The 21,107-nt window shown below is 35.6% G+C and overlaps 1 protein-coding gene across 6 annotated transcripts in view; it reads left to right on the plus strand.

The window, feature by feature from the left end:
- BRD9 (bromodomain containing 9) overlaps positions 1 to 17,761 on the plus strand; it is a 25,728-nt gene extending 7,967 nt beyond the window's left edge. For 3 of the 6 annotated variants that reach the window (XM_085051760.1, XM_085051761.1, XM_085051762.1), the window contains exons 8-18: positions 1,883 to 1,972; positions 2,795 to 2,927; positions 5,224 to 5,299; positions 6,630 to 6,725; positions 7,474 to 7,606; positions 8,396 to 8,507; positions 10,099 to 10,137; positions 10,615 to 10,686; positions 11,980 to 12,082; positions 13,834 to 14,001; positions 14,701 to 17,761. In XM_085051760.1, coding sequence (XP_084907886.1) covers positions 1,883 to 1,972; positions 2,795 to 2,927; positions 5,224 to 5,299; positions 6,630 to 6,725; positions 7,474 to 7,606; positions 8,396 to 8,507; positions 10,099 to 10,137; positions 10,615 to 10,686; positions 11,980 to 12,082; positions 13,834 to 14,001; positions 14,701 to 14,801 — 1,123 coding nt within the window. In that variant the 3' untranslated portion in view covers positions 14,802 to 17,761. The remainder of the gene's footprint in view (positions 1 to 1,882; positions 1,973 to 2,794; positions 2,928 to 5,223; positions 5,300 to 6,629; positions 6,726 to 7,473; positions 7,607 to 8,395; positions 8,508 to 10,098; positions 10,138 to 10,614; positions 10,687 to 11,979; positions 12,083 to 13,833; positions 14,002 to 14,700) is intronic. The other 3 variants (XM_085051763.1, XM_085051764.1, XM_085051766.1) reach the window with 1 other exon arrangement.
- Positions 17,762 to 21,107: the final 3,346 nt, after the last annotated feature.

Consider the following 21,107-nt stretch of genomic DNA (forward strand, 5'->3'; position numbering starts at 1 on the left):
TTGAAGCAAACTGTTCTAAAGATGACTGAATATTCTTTTAAACACTTACAAGTAATATCCATATAGATAGTTTTATTCTTCTTCATATCTGTATAAAATAATTACTGGCTTCTTCTCCTGATGGTTTAAAATGTTATTTTATTCTGGATATAGCCACAAATACCTTTTGCATTTTGTCCCTTTTTTTCCTTTCCGAAATAGTTGTGCCAGAATGTAACAGGTTCTTTCCAGGAGGGCAAAGTGGCCCCAGATCAGTGAGTGATTTTATTTAACTTTAACCTTATCTGGCAGGTTATGAATGTACAGGAGATTATTTCTGGAGCAGATGATAACATCTCCCCAATGAAATTTTATCAACCTTCATTGTAAAATCCATTGCTAGTGCAATAGTAGTCCTCCAACTAATAGGCACCTCCATGTCACAAATTCATATTTTTATAGCTAAGATCTAATGTTAGTAAAGTTTTTTTTTTTTAATGTAGATTTAGTAAATTTATTTTATGAGATTTTAACAGAAGCCATCATAGACAAGCAGCTTATGTTGTTCAGTGTTCTTGCATAGACATCCAAAGATAGACTGTGAATTTAAATTGTAGAGCATTGTATCAGCTGGAATTTTGTGGAAAAAATACTCCAACAGAACACCACTAGTCATGTCCTAAATAATCTGATCATGTATATATATTCCACAGGTTTCTTTTTAAACCTTCAAAGTAAAAAAGTGAAATATACCTTGTCTCATTGTTTTTTAAAGTGTATTTTAGAGTTCTCATGAGCCACTTTTTAATTTTTTACACTTTCATCGTTTTTGTAATCCTTAATGTCTGATGGAAGAAGTAGTTCTCTCATATAGTTATTTTGTGGAAATAGAAGACTGGAACATGTATCTTCAAAAATAAACAGGGTTTTTTTTTGTGGAAACTATTCTAATGATAACATACACAAACGAATCTGTTGTTGTATCATGGGGAATTAAGAAAGCGTAATTTGTCCCTTGTTTAATGCATTGTGTATAGGAATCAACTGAAAGCGCCTTTTTGTAAATCTGAGTTGAGGAGGAGGTGCTTTGGGTTGTGATTGATTGTATTTTTTTAGAAAACATGATGATTTGGTTTGTGTGGTGCCTAGGATTAATTCTTGCATAGAGTCTATGACAGCAGTAATTTTATACTTTGTCACAGAGCAGGAAATTGACACTGCCAAACTATACAGTGCTGCTCTGTCTTTAATTTCTACCTTAACATAGAGTTCAGATAGTTAAAAATTATGACCTTTAGTTTTATCGTGGTAGCAGTTTCTCTGCAATTAGTTGTGACATAAATTGACTTTCTTGTTCTTTTCAATGTTTATGTAATTTTAGTAGTTGGAATTAATTAGTTATTTTCTAATTAACTTGAACTTCTAAACACCTGTATTTTTGCATCTGTAGGATTGATACTTTATTTTTTGGATGAACAATAAGACCCTTGGAGGGGGAAAATCAAATCTAATAGCAGATATTTTTGCCTTCATATTTCATGGTTAAAAACAGAGAAGAGTTGAAGTCAATGTTTGCAAAGTGTTAAAGCAGCTTAGACCTCTATACAGTTTAAAAAGTAACTTGATCAGTTGAACATCCTAATGTTTAAGTAGTTTTTGAAAATTTTGTTCAGGATGTTGCAATCTTCTGAACATTCTCTCAAAATTATTGTCCTTTAAGTATTCAGAATGTGATAAAAAGTGCCAATTGTTGAGGAGTTTCCTGCTGTGTACACTCTTTCTTAAAGTTTCAATGAAACAAAATCGTATAACACATTTGTCTCATAATAGTATGATCCTGTGATCTTTTTATTGTCTTTAATAGCAAAACTTACTTGTGTATCGGATCTGAATCTCTATACAGAGAGAAATTCTTAGCTAAGCAAATGGAAGAAGATAACCCAGGAGAGAGAAATGGATTTGGTGTGAGGAGATGCTCTACCCAGTACCTAAGGTGTTTGGCCCTAGTGTCTAATGTCCATATAATGCCCTGAAATATTTCGATGTACAACATTTATTTTAGATACGAAATATAATGAAGACTGCCATATTCTATGATATCTTCACACTTCTCTTTATAATACTACCTTTTTTCTGATTTTATGTAATAGCTATGTCCTGTTCCATCCTTGGGTATGCTTCTTTGTAACTGTTTATTGTTTTGATGCTTAATGAAAATGGATCTACTGAAAGATAAATGTTAAATTCTGTAATTTCAAGTACAAGCAGGGGTATGATTGATACAGATTAGGAATTCTAGTTGCCATTGCTAACAAACATAGGAATTAAAGGACTCCCTGTTAGACTGGGAGTTGTGTCCTACTTCTGCAAGCAGCTATATGATGTAATCATAAATGTAGCCTGTTGGGGTTTTTCTCTGATTGTCTACAATTTCTGTCCCTCATTACGTAATTTCTTTTCTGCATCTTCCTATTCAGAATTTTTGAAAACAGCATATTCATGCATGTGGGAGACTAAGGATGCATACAGCATTCACCCTGTATTAGTGCAGTTTTACTCCCAGTCTCTGTTTCGTACTTTATTTTATACTTAATTTTCATCAAGGTACCGAAACAATTATATTTTTGAACTTAAGTAGTTTGTAGTTCGCAGCTTCTGCTGTAAAACTTCATAATATGATTATAATTCCATTTAAATACTGAAGTAGACTGACACTGGGAGAAGAGTGAGACTGATTGTTCTATTAAGCAAAGCCAGAATTCAGCGCTGTGTTTTAGCTTTTAATTTCTACAGCTCCTCCTCTTCTCTTTTTTAGCTGCATTTTTGAACCTGAGGGAAATGCGTGCAGCCTGACAGACAGCACTGCTGAAGAACACGTCCTGGCTCTAGTGGAACATGCAGCAGATGAAGCTCGGGATAGGATCAATCGATATCTACCCAACAGCAAGGTCTACTGCACATGGCAGTTTGCAATTCCAGTTTGTGTCTGACTATTTGTTGTTTCACATTAGGAAAGAGGCCTTATTGTTAGGCCTTCTGAGACTGGAACATCTGGGATGTGTGTTCTGTGTGCAATACCAATATGGCTGTTGTCTATCATTTAGTTCCCACTGAAAGCCATTGTAGGGGGTCATAAGTGGATCTGAAGTTTTATTGTGTGTTGAACATATCGAGAAGTTCACGTGCAGGAAACAGTGAAATGTTGCTCTGTCTTGAATTGCAGCCATTAGCATTAAAAGTGATTGAAATAACATCACACTCTTTGTTGTTGCAACCTGAGGAAAGGCAATATGGAACCTATAGCATAGGTTGAAGGGCTATTAGCATTCCTCATCCCCCACCCCACCCAAGGAATTAATGAATATTTAAGTGTTAAATTATTTTTTGTAGTGAGAAAAATCTGTAACCTTTGTTAAGTCTGTACAAAAAGTCTGTACAAAACTACTGTTGCAGTTTTGTACTTATGGGCAGTAGCTGTCAGCTGTAGCATTAGTACCAAATACAAAGATCTTTCATTGACTAGGTTTAGATAGAAGGTTTGACAGTCCTGAGTGTGATTTGGATATTGTTCCGTGTGTTTGGAATTTTGCTCTTCCAAGAGGAAGAAGGACAGAACCTGAAGGGTTTTAGAACTACAAGCTCAGAGGTGCTGTTGGTGCAGTTTTCTCTGAAAGATCTAATGAGCCGTGGGTTTTTTAGCTCTGTGATGATGGTGGTGTATTCCTTGCATTTCTTCTTGCTAGGATTGGAGTGAATGCTCCAGGTGTTTGCTACAGATCTGTGCTGAGATACATTTACTCTCTTTCCCTTGAATTGTGCAGAGACTTAATCCCACCTTTGCTCTCATTTCTTATCTGTCACTCTAGTGGCCACTCCAGTCAAGAAAAGAAGCAGGATGTTGCCACATCTTGCATTTTCCACCTCTTTTTTTTTTAACTATTGCAGAAGAAACTTTTTTTTGAAGCAATAGTGGTGTTGTGTCTTCAAACTTAAATGTCCATTTCTTGGGCAGTGGACCTTATTATGAAATCACCTTAGGTTCACCTGGATTAGGAAGTAGAACTGCAAAGAATAGAGAGTGCAGGCTTAGCTTCAGTGTATTTCTGTTTCTTTGGGTTGTCAGACTACTTTCTAGGATTGAAACCCCCAAAGAGTGGCTTTTTCAGTCTCTTCGATGCAATAGCAGTCTTTCATGCTGATGCAGTCAGTTTTGCAGTGTTCATGGAAGTATCTCAAAGTGTGCAGCTCTTAATTGCCTAGGCTGTTAATCAGCTAGAGAGCCCCACTGCATGTCCCACTGAATCTAGGTAACACTGGCATGTTCTTAGAATTCAGCTGTTGCTAACTTTTGCCATCACTTGAAGATACTGTTCTAGTTAATTCTCTATCCAGCATCTCTTACCTCTGTTGTATGCCAATATTAGCTTTGGCCCTCTGTATGGGGAGAGTTTTAAACTTTTTCACATGGAAGTGGATAAAAAACAAAACAGGGGAGATTTATGGTTGATTTCCTTGGAAGTATTTACTAATATTTTTGTAGGGAAAGAACCATTTTCATTTTCCCTTTATATTGAGAGGTTACAGGGGTTTTTTTCTCAATTCATGTTTAGTCAGCTTCTGACATCAGCTTTTCTTGTTGCATCAGATCTGGCTCTACCTTTATAGACCCTGGTGTGCTCTATTGTCTTTCACATCTGCCTTTTTAGCACTGTGCTCGTGTGCTTCAATAGGTCTGTCACAGCATTTCTTCCTCTTGAAGAATTTGGTAGTGTGTTCATAAAAGTACTTATAATTAGAGAAAGTTGTGGGTGAGATATGAAAACAAGCAGTTCAATGTAGATTTGAAAATAAGCAGTAACTTTGTGTATAGGAGTTACAGTTTTGCTTCTAAATAGAATGGTTGTTCCAGACTTTGCAGTGGGAAAGCCTGGCTCCATGCTAATGATAATGGAATTGGGTTTGTCTTGGGTGAAAACTTTAGATCTGATTTAGAAAAATGAATAAGGTGTTCTATATGTGGTATATGAGCTTCTGCTCCTAAGTCTTCTGTTCTGAAAGTTTTGCTGAGTGGTGTTAAGTAGTTGTGACCCAAGATTCTCTGTATGAAAAAAGGGAATATGAAAGTGCCAGATCTCAATACAGCTAAAAATGCTTTTTATAGTTTTCTCTGTAAATGGGCAACTCCTTCTTTGGGTATGAACAGTTTGAATGATTGCTCCTATATCTTTATGGTTCTATTCACAGATCGGTTATCTGAAAAAAAATGGAGATGGAACTTTGTTATTTAGTGTAGTAAATTCATCTGATCCAGAAGCAGAAGGTAAAAGCCATACTCTTTCAAGCAAACATTTCTAGTCTTGAATGTTCTAACAGATTTTGAAGTCTTAACTGTAGATACAGATCCTGTGTAGTATAGATGAGTTTTAAAATTACTTTTAATTAAAAAAAAAATTTCATTAATTATTACCCAGACCATTTCCCCAAACACCCCAAAGGTGTTTCTGTTTGCCTTCCATATTTTCACTCTTCAGATACTTTGTTTTACTGATGCTAACAGTGAGAAAATAAAATAGTATCTCTTTATAGGCATTTATGCATTGCTATGACTTGATAAAGAGCTTGGAAGACCAGCTTTTATTGCAAGTACACTGTAGTGTTAATACCTAACAGACAAAAGGTGAATGGAAATGCTGTAATCCTGTGTAATCTGCAATGCACAGATGCAAATTCAGAATAATCTTTTACCTCTTTATTTCCTAATTTAAATTGTTAGCTAAACTTCAGTTTTAAGTATATGTGGTTTTGCTCATTTTTTTTTCTTTACTTCCTTGATCTTTTCTCTTGATTTTTTTTTTTGTTTTGGTTTTTTTGGGGTTTTTTTGTTCTGTTACTATTGCAGGTTATTTATATTGTTTTATGCTTTTCCCTTGTTTTAATTTCAAACTCAAAATATAGAAGTTTTGAAAATTTATAACAAATTAAATGCCATAGTGTTTTGGTACTGTGTCCTGTTGATTTAGCACTTCTCTGCAACTTTTGAGATTAGAATTTGTTCACAGCTTTTCTGATGTTTCACTGATGAATATATGAATGCTTTTGAGAATCACACTGGGAGACACAAGCCTGTAACTGTTATTGTGTAAATTCTTTTTCCTTTCGTAGTACATTTTTCTGGAATGAAATTGCGCATTTTGGCTGCTCTCGTGACTATTACCTATTTCTAAAAAAAAACTGATTTAATGTCTCTGAAATTATGCTTCTGAAAATTTAAAGAGTGGTGGTAATGAATTTCTATAAACAAACAACCACTTAGTCAACATAAGAAACTTCTTTTATCACTTCAGTAATATCTGGATCTCGATAATTTTTGAATCAGCTACTAAAATAATTAAAGATGCTGCTGTATACTTTGAAAGTGAAGTAACTTAAGTAAGCCACAGATCTCGTGGATAAGACATGGAAGCATGTTTAAAGCTTGTGTTTGATATTTAAATGGGGAACCTGAATTACAGTACCTGCCCTTAATATATAGATTAAAAGACATTTAATCTTTATCTTAATTACAACTCTAAAATAGCAAAATCTAATTATTCACCATAAATTGTAAACAGAAATGTTTTTCTAAGCCTTTTTTTAAATCAAATTATTAGAGGAAGAAACTCACCCAGTGGATTTAAGTTCTCTGTCAAGCAAAATATTACCTGTCTTCACTACGCTGGGCTTCAAAGATGAACGAAGAAATAAAGGTAAATACCAAAGACCACGTTTTAACTTTGTGTTTATTAAATGTTTGAGCAATTACTTGATATAAAATAATTTCAGTTTATACCTCTCTCAGTATGAAAATTCCGTTGGTTATTTTTATAATATATAATGATTCCATTAACAGCATAATGCAGTTTTTATTAAATTGAAATTTTTGCATATTAAACATAACTTAATTAGCAGTTCATGGATTAATATTTTACCTTAGTGTTATAACCACACTAGAAGATTTCCAATAATGGTAGTTCATTTCCTCTGGGGGAAATAATTTTTCCAGAGTAACTGCGTTTAGAGTAAAGGCAAAAAACTTCCGGTCATTTGCATTTTTGAATCATATGACAAGGATTTTACGGACTCTGGGTTTTTTTCCTGGTATTATTGACAGTTTCTAATAGTTTCTAATCTGCTTCCCAGAAACTGACTGGCAACCAGCAGCAAAAACACAAAATGCAGAAATATAAAAGGGGGTGCGGCCATGAATGTTCTTTTCGGTGTGGGGTAGATAATTTAGTTCTTGATTTTCCAGTAGCGAGTTTGTTTCTATGGTTAAAATAGTTTCACTGATTCTAGAGTCTGGAAGTGTCCTTGAGATACTGCTCTTGCTTTCAGTTGGAGAAAAAAATACGTGGCACTTTGAGTATCTGTTTCAGAAAGCAGTCTTTTTTTTTTCCCCCCAGGTGATCTTTTACACTTGCGTTAATTTGTTGTGTCTTTCTTCTACTTGTGTAGTAACCTTTCTTACAAGTGTCAATACAGCACCTTCCTTGCAAAACAACTCTGTATTTCATGATCTGAAACCAGATGAGATGGAGCTCCTATACTCAGCATATGGTGATGAAACTGGAATCCAGTGTGCCTTAAGGTAAATTCCTCCTTATTAAGAAGTCTGACTTCTCATAGCAATTTTGTGCAAAGCAGGTTAAACTAAATATCAACTAAGACCCTCCAAACCCTGATTTTTTTTTCCGAAACTTATTTTTAAAATAAATCACTATAAAATTTGAAGCTCACTTTCATCCTTTTTGGTGGGTTTTTTTCTTTTGTGTTTTGTTTGTTTGCATTTGGGTTTTTGGGGGTGGGGACTGTTTTGGGGATTTTTTCCGTTTGTCCATTCAAGCTATCCTATTTTATTGCAAGGTTGTTATGGATCTTATTAGGGTCTTCAACTGCAGTTAATAGGTTGCTACAGATTTAGTGTTTTGCTTTAAACCCAGTACTAAATAAGTTTAAAAAGGCAAGTAATACATTTCAGTGGCTTTAAAAAAATCATGTTTTTCAAGGAGTTTCAAAGAGTTAAAGCTACTTGAAAAGAAAAATGCCACTTACCATTAAATTGTTGATCTTGGAAGCAAAGAAATAATCACACGTTTTTTATCTTTTGTGTTTTGTTTTTTAACCCACCATCAGTGGTAGTTCAAGTCAAAATTTGCTGGTACTTCTGAAAAACAAGGTGCAGATCTACTTTACTCTTAAAAAAACGGAAAAATCTCTGTGTCTTGAAGGCCTTAATTGCTTTTTTGAAGAAGCATAAAGGAGTTAAAGAACAAAGAAAATGTAGGTGTAATGCAGTGTATTTGGGGAAAAACATATTTTAAGTTAAGTATTGACGAGAGTAAATATTTCCTGTAATGCTTATCTCCTCTCCTGCTAGTTTACAAGAATTCGTGAAGGATGCTGGAAGTTACAGTAAGAAAATAGTTGATGATCTTCTGGACCAGATCACTAGCGGTGACCATTCCAAAACTATTTATCAGCTAAAGCAGGTGTGTCCTGGGTGCACTGAAATGTCACAAATTCATCAGAATAAGAATGAACCTATTGGCTTTTTAATATTGTGTGAGATGCTTTGTTTTCCACTGTCAGTTTAAGCAGCGCAAGCTTAGCTGTTCAAGCAACCATGAACCAAATTAGAGACTCAATTAGTCAACAGAGGAGGAATCTTTTTTTTTCTCCAGCGAGATCAGTTCTCCAATGTGGTTCACTATGTGACTGCAGAAAGGAAGAGGCAAGGGATGCAACATAGCAGGGACAAACCAAGTGGATAGTGTTTGTGCAGCCTTGTCACTCAATGTCATAGCTTACATACCTGCTTCTGAGTTACATTGCAATGCTTTTGCTAAGGTTTTTTTCTTAATTAAAAGGCAAAATATATTTCTCATGGAAAGATTAATTGTTTGGAATGTGGAAGTAAAATGAAAGAACAGATTAATTATCACTGTACAGCTGTCTGTTACCCCCCAGTGCTAACTTCTACATTCATGTAGTGTGTTGACAGGAAAAGCTTTTAACTTACAAAAGCACTTTCCTGAGGAGATTCATACTGAGATTGGAGAAGAGAGTTTTCTCAGAAATATGTATGATTCTAGTGAGAATGTTTCCATTCCCAAGACAAAATAAGCTCAAAGAAATTGCAAAATCTGGTTTCATGTAATCTTGACTTTGAATACCACTCAGTTTGAAATAATTGTCTGCTCGTTACAATGCCAACATTCTGAAAGATTGAAGAATAAAGAAAGGTAGGCAGGGTGGGAAGATGGAAGGTACTTAGACATCCTGACATGGTGGAAATGAGGCTATGCTAAATCTCTGCAGACTTTGAAGTGGAATAGGGTGGGTGTGAAAAAGGAAGACAATAGAGTGAAAAACACTAACAATCCTTTAGAATTTTCTGGCTGTTTTTTCCCTATGGGAGAAAGATTGTACATATAACAGGAAGAAATGTAAAGGATTAGTTCAGAAAGTTAAAACCCAGTATTTTGAATACTCTTCTACATCTAGAAATGTGTGTATGCAACATAATCAGCTTTAAAATAAAATGTGCCTTTGCCTTTTGCCATGTTTTTCTATGAATGTTGTTCCAGGTGAGAATTTCTGAAGATACCTCAAATGGTCAATGGCTATTTACACTTGAAAATGCACTTAGGTTGTGACATATATGGATATCCACTGATTTTACACCATTGAGTGTGTTTCAGTGATCATATGTCATGGTGTTTTATGCCTGAGCATTTTGTGCTGCTGCATTTGAGTAAGAATTAGGATCTCTAAAAGTACAACCTTGAATGACTTGTAATCAGAAATTACTAAAGTAATGACTAAGATACTGCATTTGAATATAAAGTTTGTGAGCAGAAGAAATAGTGTAAGGGGGCTCAAAGATCAGTTAAAATGCAAAATACTAAAATACTTAAGAACAGCAACTATTACATTGTAATTGCATTACAGATACGTGGAAAAGTTAGCTGTCTCTAGCCTCCTTTTTTGTGTGAAGTTTGAATATACTTGAAATGGTACAAGAAAGATGTCTTTCTCATATGTTGAACATAAGCAATTGTTGGTATTCTTTCTTTCCAGAGGCGAAACATCCCAGTAAAACCACTGGATGAAGTTAAAGTAAGTTATGCTGATACTCAATCTGTTTGTTTGGGGTTTTTAACTGGAAAAAGTGTTTTGGCATTTAAAGCAGAGAAAGTGATGTTCTGTGAGCTTCCAACATTGAAATTCTTTATTTTATTTAATGTGTATAGTAGTACAGAAAAAATTGGTAAGTGGAGTATATGAAAAAGAAGAGGCTTTAGGTTATTCCTAGAGAGGCTGTCCTGGTTAGTTACAAATTGTTGGCATGACAGTATGTGGTTGCCTTAGAGAAGAGCTGGTCTTTTTTTGTGTGAAGGTTCTGCTCAAACATCACAAAATGTGACAATATTCTGTGGTGGTCCAGGACCTCATTGTGGAAAACCAGTAAATTACACAAACATTCTCAGGGACTCAGGGAACATTCTTAGTAAATATAAATATGTGCTATGTATATAGTAAATATAAGTATGTGCTATGAAATGCCAAGATCTAAAGTATTTCTTTGTTCTTTAGGTTCTTCCTGTTCTTATAAAAGAAGAACACAAGTTGCGTAATACCTGTCTGGATTCTTCCAAACAGATGATGGTAAAATGGTTGGGGGGGTAGGGGAGGGGAACAACAGGAAAAGAAACATAAGACAAAGAAAAAGTAGTATTGAGACATTGTTTTGTTTCTGTGCATTGTCTGAGGTAGCATATTGAAATTACAGTATCTAGGATAAGGTTTCAGTACTGAAAATTAATTATCTGATGTTCAGTCTGTTTTAGTTGGTGGCTTTATTGTTCTGTATCCTCCAGTTTATTTCAGCATGAGTAACTAAATCTCAGAGGCGGAAAGATCACATAGGAATCCAAAAGAGATACTTCATCTGCTGATGGTTATTGGAGATTCAGCCTGCTGTAAAATAGGAAAAAACCCATTAATATTAATCAGTTTTACCACATGCATTGTAAATGTCTATTAGAAAGTATGGGTAGATAATGCATATCTTATGCTTTTACAGCTACTAATCAAATCTTTCTTTAAATAGTACAGGTTTTATTTTGCAAATTATTTATGACAACAGAAGACATACATTGCATTCCATGACAATTCACATAAAAATTTATGTGGATCACAATATAGCAACTAAAAAAAATTTATAGTTTTATAAATATTCCTTGGGTTTTGTGGAAAGGTGTGGATTTCTCTAGAAGGTGACTGGTTAAGTTTTTTCTTAAAAATGCTACATTTCATTTTCATATTTCTAAAAGATAATACCTGGTTGTGTGTTTATGTGAGTGTCTCATTTCTCCTGCTGGAATAGGGATCCTCAGAGAATTCTCTTAGAATTGATTTTGAAGCTTAGTGACTCTGGTTTCTTTGTGCCATTGCATTAGCAATATTGCAGCAGGTGTGGAAAGAAAGGGAATTGTGCAGTGCAGGCTGTATTTCATTATCCAAATGTATAGAAAAAATACTAGAGAGGCCAGTTCCAGCTGATACTGTGAAGATGGAGGCCCACTGTACTAAAAATTTCAATAAATCCAGTGTTCACACATGGAGAAGATGAGGGACACTGGTAATACTTCCAGCTGCCGGGATTCCACCATGAGACATGGATGAGTTGAGTGTGTAATTGAGTTTCACCAGTCTTGGATCATGAGGTAAAAGACCTGGACTACAGTGAGCATCCCTAGCCGTTCATGTGACTGGTCTGTCTGGGAACCTTTTTGAGTGGTCTGTGAATTTCAGGTTAGCCAGGATGATTATGGGTGCAGCAGTCTCAGGTGTTAAGATACACAATTTTGAGAGAATGGATCTGTGCCTTAGACATTGGAAAGTTAATATGACAGCTTGTCACTCTTGCTAGTCTTTCTGTTTCTTGTATTTTAATAGGTTGGAGAATCTGCTGGAGACAGTAACACTTCTGACTTGGACTTCCTCTCTATGAAGCCATATTCAGATGTATCTCTTGATATTTCTATGTTAAGTTCATTAGGTAAGTAACTCAATACACAAGATACCAGTTATGGTTTAGTTGTACTATTTAGACAAAATGATAGCTGGATTTGCTAAGCCTAAAAAAAGTGTCTGAAAAGTAGCAATAGGTCTGCATTTGACACAGGTAAAAGTCTAGGGCTGATAAATGAAACCTTGCTCTGTTTTTTCTTTGAGACATCTGTGTGTTATCCAAGGTAACTTTTCCTGCACAACTGAAGGAACCAAAGTATTCGTACCTAACTATTTTAATTGCTTTGCTTGTATTTTATGTGTTCATAGTAACATAAATTTTAAGAATCAGTGTGGAGCTTTGACTCAGAAGTGATGTTGCTTCATATGATGTTTTTTAAAATAACCTGGGAATTAGAAAAGTATGTGAAACTCAATCATATTGCCACTCAGACTATCCCAAAACAAAAATCAGAAGAAACTTCTGGTGTTGGATAGATTTGATCTGCAATTGTATAAAAGAATTTGAATGCTGTTTCAAATACATGCCTTTGGTAGTTATCCTTTAAATACCACAAAAAGTACTGTTGCCATTTCTGCAGGCAGCTGAGCTGGTCAAATATCTTCAAAAATGTCATCCAAGCAAACAACCTGCTTATGTTTTAAGGTACTTTTAATTCAGAATGTGAAAGACACCGAAGTATCTATTATAAAACACAACCAAACTAATTGAAGACTTGAAGGGAAAAAAGATTTCTACAGATTTCTCACATAGGTGCTTTTTGAAAAGCACTTGTAAGATCTGATTATGCTGTCACACTCTAATTTTATTGCAGTTCAGTAAAAAATGAATAAATATCCATTTTAAAGAAAATGTTTAGGCATATCAGTCTTACTATGAATTTCAGTCACCACTGAAAGCTGCTTGTATTTTCTTTGTATTTGACCTTTCTGTAAATAATCATACTTCTAGATTGGTTGGCTTCCAGAGGGTGTTTATGGCATTACTTCTTATCATAATTCTTGCAAAATTAACATTTAAGAAAGAGAAGGGAAGGCGTTTATCTTCCTGTTTAAAGTTGAAGGAATTTTTTTTAGGTCTTCATATAAAAGAATAGCATATATTGGCACATACTTGCAGTTCTTTCCCATTTCACAGTTTTATTTGGCTTACTACAAAATCAGTGTAGCTGGAGAAGATACTGTTCTTAGAACCTTCTGTGATGGGGATTTCTTTGCCTCCATAGATTTCATGCTCTATTTTAACTGTATTTTAAATTAGGTATTTAAATGATCTTTTTGCTGACTGTCTTTTGCCACAAACTAAATGCGTTATTTACTGTGAGGGTGGTGAGACACTGATACAGAGAAGTTGTGGGTTCCCCTTCCCTAGAAGTGTCCAGCGCCAGGTTGGATGGAGCTTTGAGCAACCTGGTCTAGTGGAAGGTGTCCCTGCCCATGAAGGGGGGGCGGATCAAGATGGCCTTTAAGGTCCCTTCCAACCCATGTCAGTCTGTCCATGTCTGGAGTTTAACAGGTAAGGAAGATAAATTAAGCTTTTAGAACTGTTTAAATACTGAGTCAGTTCAATTTCAGCCATTCCCCTGTGGCACTTTCCTTCATCTTCCATTACTACACAGATGTGCAGCTGTTGCTTTTTAAAAGTGTGAAGGAAAATGCAAGATTGAGGTAATTTGTGTAACAGACAATGCTTGTGTTAATTAAGTTTAGAACTTTTTTATAGTGATTTGGTAATTCGTGTGTATTTGCTAATTAAGGGGTTTGGTTGGTGGCTCTTAGGAAAAGTGAAGAAGGAGCTTGATCATGATGATAACCATCTGCATCTGGATGAAACAACTAAGCTGCTTCAGGACCTTCATGAAGCTCAAGCTGACAGAGTGGGATCCCGACCATCATCCAATTTGAGTTCCCTCTCCAATACCTCTGAAAGAGACCAACATCACCTTGGTAAAGTTACCTGTGTCACAGAAGCTGCAATATTTGTCCTCTAATTGAAATTGGTTTAAACTTTCATTGTGATTTACATAAGTCTTTGTGGGAAATCACTCTGATAAAACTGTGCTGACCAATCGTGTTTTAGTTTTTAAGTCCACGTGGCAAAGATAACTAACAAGACATAGTTTTGACCTCCAGAATTAAGGACACTAATTGTAGTTTCCTATTTTATGATTAGGTGTGATTGAAGTAATTGTGAAGTAAATTGATACTTACTGGCAAATCCCTCTAAACACTTGGATTTAATGCCCTTAGTAATACTGAGGACTGCATAATGGTTATTTTACTTCAGCACAGTTGTATGCAGCAAGTAACAAGTGGGATTCTACAACTGCATAAGACATACTGCTTAACAATTTGGTGTCATTTCTGAGACGGTAGATTGGATGGGTGATACTCAGTTGCATTTTGTATAATTTTTCAACACAGAATAATAGCATAATGACTAGTTTTCCAAAAATTATCTGTGCTACTAAGAATCTTGAGATTTCTTTTCCATAATTTTCTGTTTAAATGTAATTTAAATGTCTGTCTTGCTTTAAAAGTCTAAAAGGAACAAGTGAAATAACCATGTTGTTTATATGTATAAATACCACTTAATTTTTTTTCTCTACTTTTAAAGGTTTTAATTTTTTTTCCCATGTTCTACAGGAAGCCCTTCTCATCTGAGTGTTGGAGAACAGCAAGACATAGTTCATGATCCCTATGAATTTCTTCAGTCTCCAGAAACCTCAAATGCTACAAGTAACTAATATGACATGAACTGTATTTATTTTGTATTTTAATTGTATTATGTTTTTATAAAGTTTTTGTCCATGACAGAAACTGCATTTTTGTCCTCTTCTGTGAGGATTGCTGTATAATATTATCATGTATACAGGATTAAACAAGCATACAAAAAAACCCTCAACCCCAAACTAGTTAGTGCATCATGTTGTTAGCAGTGTACCAAAAGCTGCTTTCCGTTTGTTTGTTAATGGACGTTGTTATCTACAGGTGTGTAAATCTTGACTGAAAAACAGCAAATAATGTGTTAGAAAAATTTGTGTTTTATAGAAACTGAAAAGTGATAATTTTCCCAGAATCATGGCAGCAGTTGATAAATGTTTCCAGCACAATTTTCTGCTAGTTCTGTTCAGGTCTTAACCGGAACATCTCCCAGGAGGAACAAAGAACTACATGAATTGGGATTGTTTTTGTTTTCCATTACCTAATGCTACACAAGTTGGTTTTTAAACATTTTCCAATATTTTTTAATTTTTTTTTTAATCACAGTAGAGACCACTTAATATGAGAATAACAGTCCTTGGTAGTTGCAGTAAAATGCTCATTTACAAGACTTCTACCCTGGATTTGAAAAAGATTAATGTTTTTGTGATCCCTTGTATCTTGAAACACAAGGAAAAGATAAGACTTGTATTTTTTAATACGATGTGTATATCTCACAGGATGGAAAAAATACTGGATAAGGTGTGCTTTTCAATTATTTCAAAATAAAACTTTTATAATACTTCAATACTGAAACTGAAGGGTTTTGTACTATTGCTATATGCAAGCAGACAAATGTTATAGATTTACATTGTTATGTAAATATTAATAAAAATAGAAAAGCAGTTTTGATGTATAACAAATATGTTGTTCTTGCCAGGGGAAAGTTTCCTTCCTTTACTAAGTCTGAAATACTAAAGAGTTTTGGGTTGAATTAATGTGCTGCTTCAAAAGATTAATTTCATCATGCCACATGTAGCTCTAAACAAAAAAACCTGTCAGTTTTTAGGAACTATCAAGGAAGTCCATCAGATAATTGATAGCAAAGTCTTGATAAAGTCTAAATAGAAAGATTGTTTCGTTCCAAGCAGGAGAGCTGAAGAAAGCACACAGCGAGGTTTTTTTGTCTGGGAATTGTTAGGAATGTGTGTGGCAACATGCTTGGGTTGCTTTGCTGCTCCTGTATTCTGACTCATCATGACTGTGGGTTCTTGGAAGTAACATGGATGATGTGCTGCACTGTGACAGTATTGTTGGAAAGGGTTTGCATGGTCACACAGCCTTGTGTCAGTGTGCTGCTTCCCTAAGCAATTTTAATTGAAAAGTGTCTTTAAAACTAATGTGGTTTTGATCTCTATTACAGTAGGTCAAATTTCTCATACAGTAAATATAAATTGATTCCTGTAATGGACTCTAAATTATAATTACAATTGGTTTCTTTACTGAAACACTTCGTGTTCAATTGCTTGCCTTAGCTCTTGAATAAAGTTCCACAGTAGAATGTTTAAAATGCCCCCCAAGAGGATTGTGCTAGTTTGTTTTCATTTTTGTTTAAATCTCAGTGTTAACTACTGAAAACTGAAACAACATAGAGTATCTTATTTGATGCCTTCACCTTGGCTTTCAGACAGAATGCATTCAAATTTTGTGAAATTCTGTAAATGGACCTATGTGGGCTCTGTGAGTTGGTTGTGTAAAAGGCTGGATGTTGTTTGCATCATTACTGTACCAGAGAGCCTAAGGAAGGTTTTCTTATTTATTCAGCCTATCTGGCCCTTAAGCTGTGTTCGTTATGCACAGTAATCTCCAACTGCAGTTCCATGGGTGCTGGACAATCTTTTCAATAGGCCTACTGCCTGCATTCCCCAGGAAAAAAATGCTTTTAGGGCAAAACTTCTTCCCAGAAGCAGATACAAATGCTTTTGCTGTGGTGCCTTCTCATAAATGGCAGACATTTACTTGTGCCCTGTTTGCTGAATGTACTGATACGCATGACTGGGCTCACTAAATGCCGCAAAAAAAGTTTTCATGTTTCTTTGAGAAATCTCATTCTTTTGTATTTTATAGAAAGACTGGACTCTTGAGTGGGCAGCCTCTGGTAAAAAAAAAAGCTAAAATTTTAAAGGAAGTGGTTGAAGTAACTTCTTTCAGTAACTGGTTTGTCACAGTGCATTTTTACTGATTCTTGAGCTGAAAGAGAATCCCTTGCTCATCTACCTTATTGGTGTATGTGCCTATGCTTCTACCAGTGGTATGCTCTTGCATTTTCCAAATGATTCTGGTTCATTTGAAAAAAGCTTTAGGAAGCAATTTGCCAGTCCTTTTTCTGCTTATTTGAAAGGTAAAAAATTTCTACACTGTGTCTTATTTGCTCTTGTCGCTGCAGGTGGTAAGATCATAGATGTCGGAAAGCTTTGAACTAACCAGTAAATGTCCATAAACTTACAGTCCTATTTAAATGTTAAGAATTTTAAAAACTTAATTCAGTTTGGTGGATTTTTTAATGTATATCATTATTTGTTTAATCCGATATGAACACCATTCCTTTCTTGTGTATCTGGTAGATATTTCATGTTTGGCTTGTTTGGGAGAGGGCTCTGTGTCTATGGCATCCTATTTAAATCTGTAATACATGACATGCATAACATCTTCTGGCTAGGTGGCACCATATGCCAACAAACTTTATGTGAGTCTCCATCAGTTGGAGTATTACTGATGGTGCCATTGAGATAGAGGGGAATTTCCCAGGGTGTTTTGTAGTATCACCCAGGGTTTCTGTAAAAAATTGAGAAAATTAAGTGCATTTCTTTTATTTTTTCCTCTAATAACTGCTGTATCCAAAAGAGTATTGGAGTAAAAATGTAAGCAATGGTAATAGAAATTTTAGTTCTGTTCTTCCACAGGGTAGAAATGTATCAGTGAAATTGTAAAATGGTCTAAATAACTGATCATTCTTTTCTCTTTTGTATGTCTAACATCAATCTCGGGTTTTAGCACAGTTTTATCTTCGGTGGCAGCAAAGGGAATGTTGTGACTGTATTGCACACATTGCAAACATCTTTGTAAACAAGGATTCTGCATGAAGCAACTTTACTCCACTGTCTGAGATACACAAGTACAGGGATAGAATTTACCTAAGAATATTAGGAAAAAATAATAATAAAAAGTCTTTCTAATATTCCTCCCTTGCTCTTTATTAAAGAAAAAATAAGAAAGAAAAAGCACAAAGATATTTTTAACGTCACATAGTTCTTTTCCTTTTCGGCAGATGCATTGCTATGATGAGAGATTTATGCAGATGAGACCTGAACAGCTGACCAGCAGAAATAATCTGATTTCTCCACCCCTACAGTGCAGAGCAAAGGGCTGGTCCTTACCACGCCACTCATTTTTGTGTTTGTTGCTTTGCTGTTTATCTACCTGGCTACAGTAGAATTTGGAGTCTGTACACCATTACTTCCATATGGATGGAAACACACTGCTCTTTCTTTGTTTTTTTCTACCCTTCTACCATCCTTCTTGGAATATGTTTTATTATAAATGCTGATCTGTGTGCTGATAATGGGAGGGGAGAAAATGCCCATCCACCTCTAGGGCATCGTCGTGGGGTGGAATTTATTCCTAGTGAGTTTAAACCCTCACTTGACTGTTGCAGAACTCAGTTCATGTAGATTGGGTTTGTGTTACAGGAGGATATGTGTGTATGTAAATATTACGGTGAATTATGTGTTTAAAGATCCTTTAACTAGGTGGTGACTGGAAGTAAAGGGGCAGGGGGTGGGAGAGTGGGAAGAGCCACAGTTGTTTGGAAGCCAGGGGGCAATGCTTTGCAGTTGAATGATTTTTCCCAGACTGATCAGAAATTACTGTAAATCTCAGAAAGACTGGATGTTATTTTTACAAGGAAAGACCCCTTAGAAGGAGCCCTGTGAAAAGCAGAATGCCCAGCTCTCTGTTTGCTTATGGGGCACTCAATCCATTGTTGCAGGATTTAAACTTGGTGAATCTGTAGTGGAATTGTGAACTAACACTAGCTTTATTTAGAAGGGTCAATCTAGATAACATGAAACACCTTGTTTTGTGTTTGGTTTGATTCTTTGGCAATTCATTACATGACAGAGCAGAATCTGAAGTTCTGCATACTGTCCAAATAAGACACTTCATTTTACATGGGAGAGGAAGAAAGGTTTAACAGCATAATGAGATGGAAAACACTGATAGGCAGTATTTCTTTCGCTTTTTTATGAACAAAACGTAGATTGTTGCTAGGAAATGGTAGGGTGTCAATGGAACACTCTTATGACAGCACTGTAATTTTTGTTGAAACAGAGGCTGAGCAGTCAGCACAGCTGTAGGTCTACTGCCTAAGGATTTTTGCAATGTGTTTAAGAAAACAGTCTTAATTGTGTCTGAGCTTTTGCTTCTTTTGAACATACACTGGGAAAAACAGGTTGCTGATGAAATCACGGCTTTATACATGCCTTTATACAACAGCCTTGCTGAAGCTCTGATGTGCCTGCAGTCCTGTTTTTTCAATCATTTGCATCCTCTGTATTATCAGCTGACGACTTGTGTGTTAACTGTGTTATGTCCCATAACCATTTACAATGCTGGAAAGATCCAGGAAAGGAAGACAGAGACCTGTAAATCCAGTAGCATGCTGCATTTTCCTGAGAAGCTCAGGAATTCTTGGAAGCGATGACAGATGAGGTTGTCAGATTCAGGGGACTTCCCATTTATCTCTGTCTCTGGAGGAGGAGATAGGTCTAAACTCGAAAGACTTGAAGAATCCTACTGACTGTTGTGAAGCCTCATTTTGATGCTCTTTTCAAAATATAATTAGTGCATACCATCTGTAGAATGTAGTGGGAGGTTTTGATTCTAACACTGACAAAAGTATAAAAGAAAAGGTAGCCAAAACAGGCATTTCTCACCTGTTTGCCAAAGTGTCTCTATGTTCTAGCTGACAGATGATTTAAATACAAGAAATATTGAGACTTTTTTTTCTTAAATTTCTTCCTCTTTTAGCAAATATTAGAAGAGGCAAAATCCTTTAACTTCTATATCTCTGCACTGGTCCTTTCTGAATCAGATCTTTTTCCTCCAGCTTAGCTGCTGTTCTGTTTCTGATGAATAATAACTTGGCCTAGACATCATAGGAAATAATTGTATTTGGGCACACAATGAGACTTCCTGGACTGGTGAAGAAAACACACATTCCCATTGTCCTCGTGTTGTCTTCAGTGAGCAGTCATTCTCTTCAAAATATTGGTAATTGCTGTCATGGTAACAAAACAAAAACATGGTGTGGCAACTATTTAAAGCTTTGCACATGTGATATCTCTCCTGGCTGTAAAACATTTATGTTTGTAACCAGAACAAGAGGTGTCCTCTAGTTTAAGCCTAGCGTGTGTAATTTTTTTTCTGAACAATGGCCCGGGTGTATGTGAGGGTTTGTACTGTTTTGTTTTGTGTTGTTTTGTTTTGTTTTGTTTTGTTGGGGTTTTTTCAGGCCGATGGGCAGCAGCTTTAGAGGTGGGAGTGGAATGACATTGCAGAGTGGTCAGCTTATTCCTAGTAGCTATTTGCGCTACCGAGCACCTCTGCAGCTGGAATGCTTGCCACATTCGTGTTTGATTCCAGGGAGGAGCATTCAAAGAGGTGGAAGAAAGAAGATTGTAATGGAGGATGAATTAGCTCCTAATACTAATAATTAGACTTTCAGTCCACGCAGTTCTGTGGCATGTCACAGGCTACCTAAAATTTGAGAAAAGGTGGAGAGTGATATTTAGCTTTCAGTCAGGATGTAGAAGAAATCTGATAAAAATACATTCTCCCTTCTTAATATTGAAAATCCACTCTTGCCAGCTGAGAAGGAAAGCTGCAAAGTTAACATAGGTTTAACTTGCACAAGAGGAAGATAAGCTATGCTGGATAATTTTTTTCGTTTTCCCTCATTATATTGAAACTCTTACCAATAAAGCAAACATTTTAAGTCATTTGATGCAAAACTGGTAGAATGGGCACATGCTTGGTCACAGTTGGTTTGCCTTTGAGTGAGTTTGTCATTGATACACTTGATGCCTTCTTAACTTCTTTTAACATGTTACTGGTCTTCCAGTCATCATCTCAGTTTTTCAACCTGTTGCTGCTACAATTGACCCAGCAGTAAAAAATGTGCTAAGAAAAACTTGAATGATTCTGCTCCCGTCTTTGACAGAAATAAACATGAACATATCATCCGGAATCAACACTTTTATCTCTGCAAGGCCAATGTGTAAATTATTAGA

This window comes from Lichenostomus cassidix, chromosome 2 (genome assembly GCF_008360975.1).
Source record: "Lichenostomus cassidix isolate B80296 chromosome 2, HeHo_3.0, whole genome shotgun sequence".
Classification (NCBI taxonomy): Eukaryota; Metazoa; Chordata; class Aves; order Passeriformes; family Meliphagidae; genus Lichenostomus; species Lichenostomus cassidix.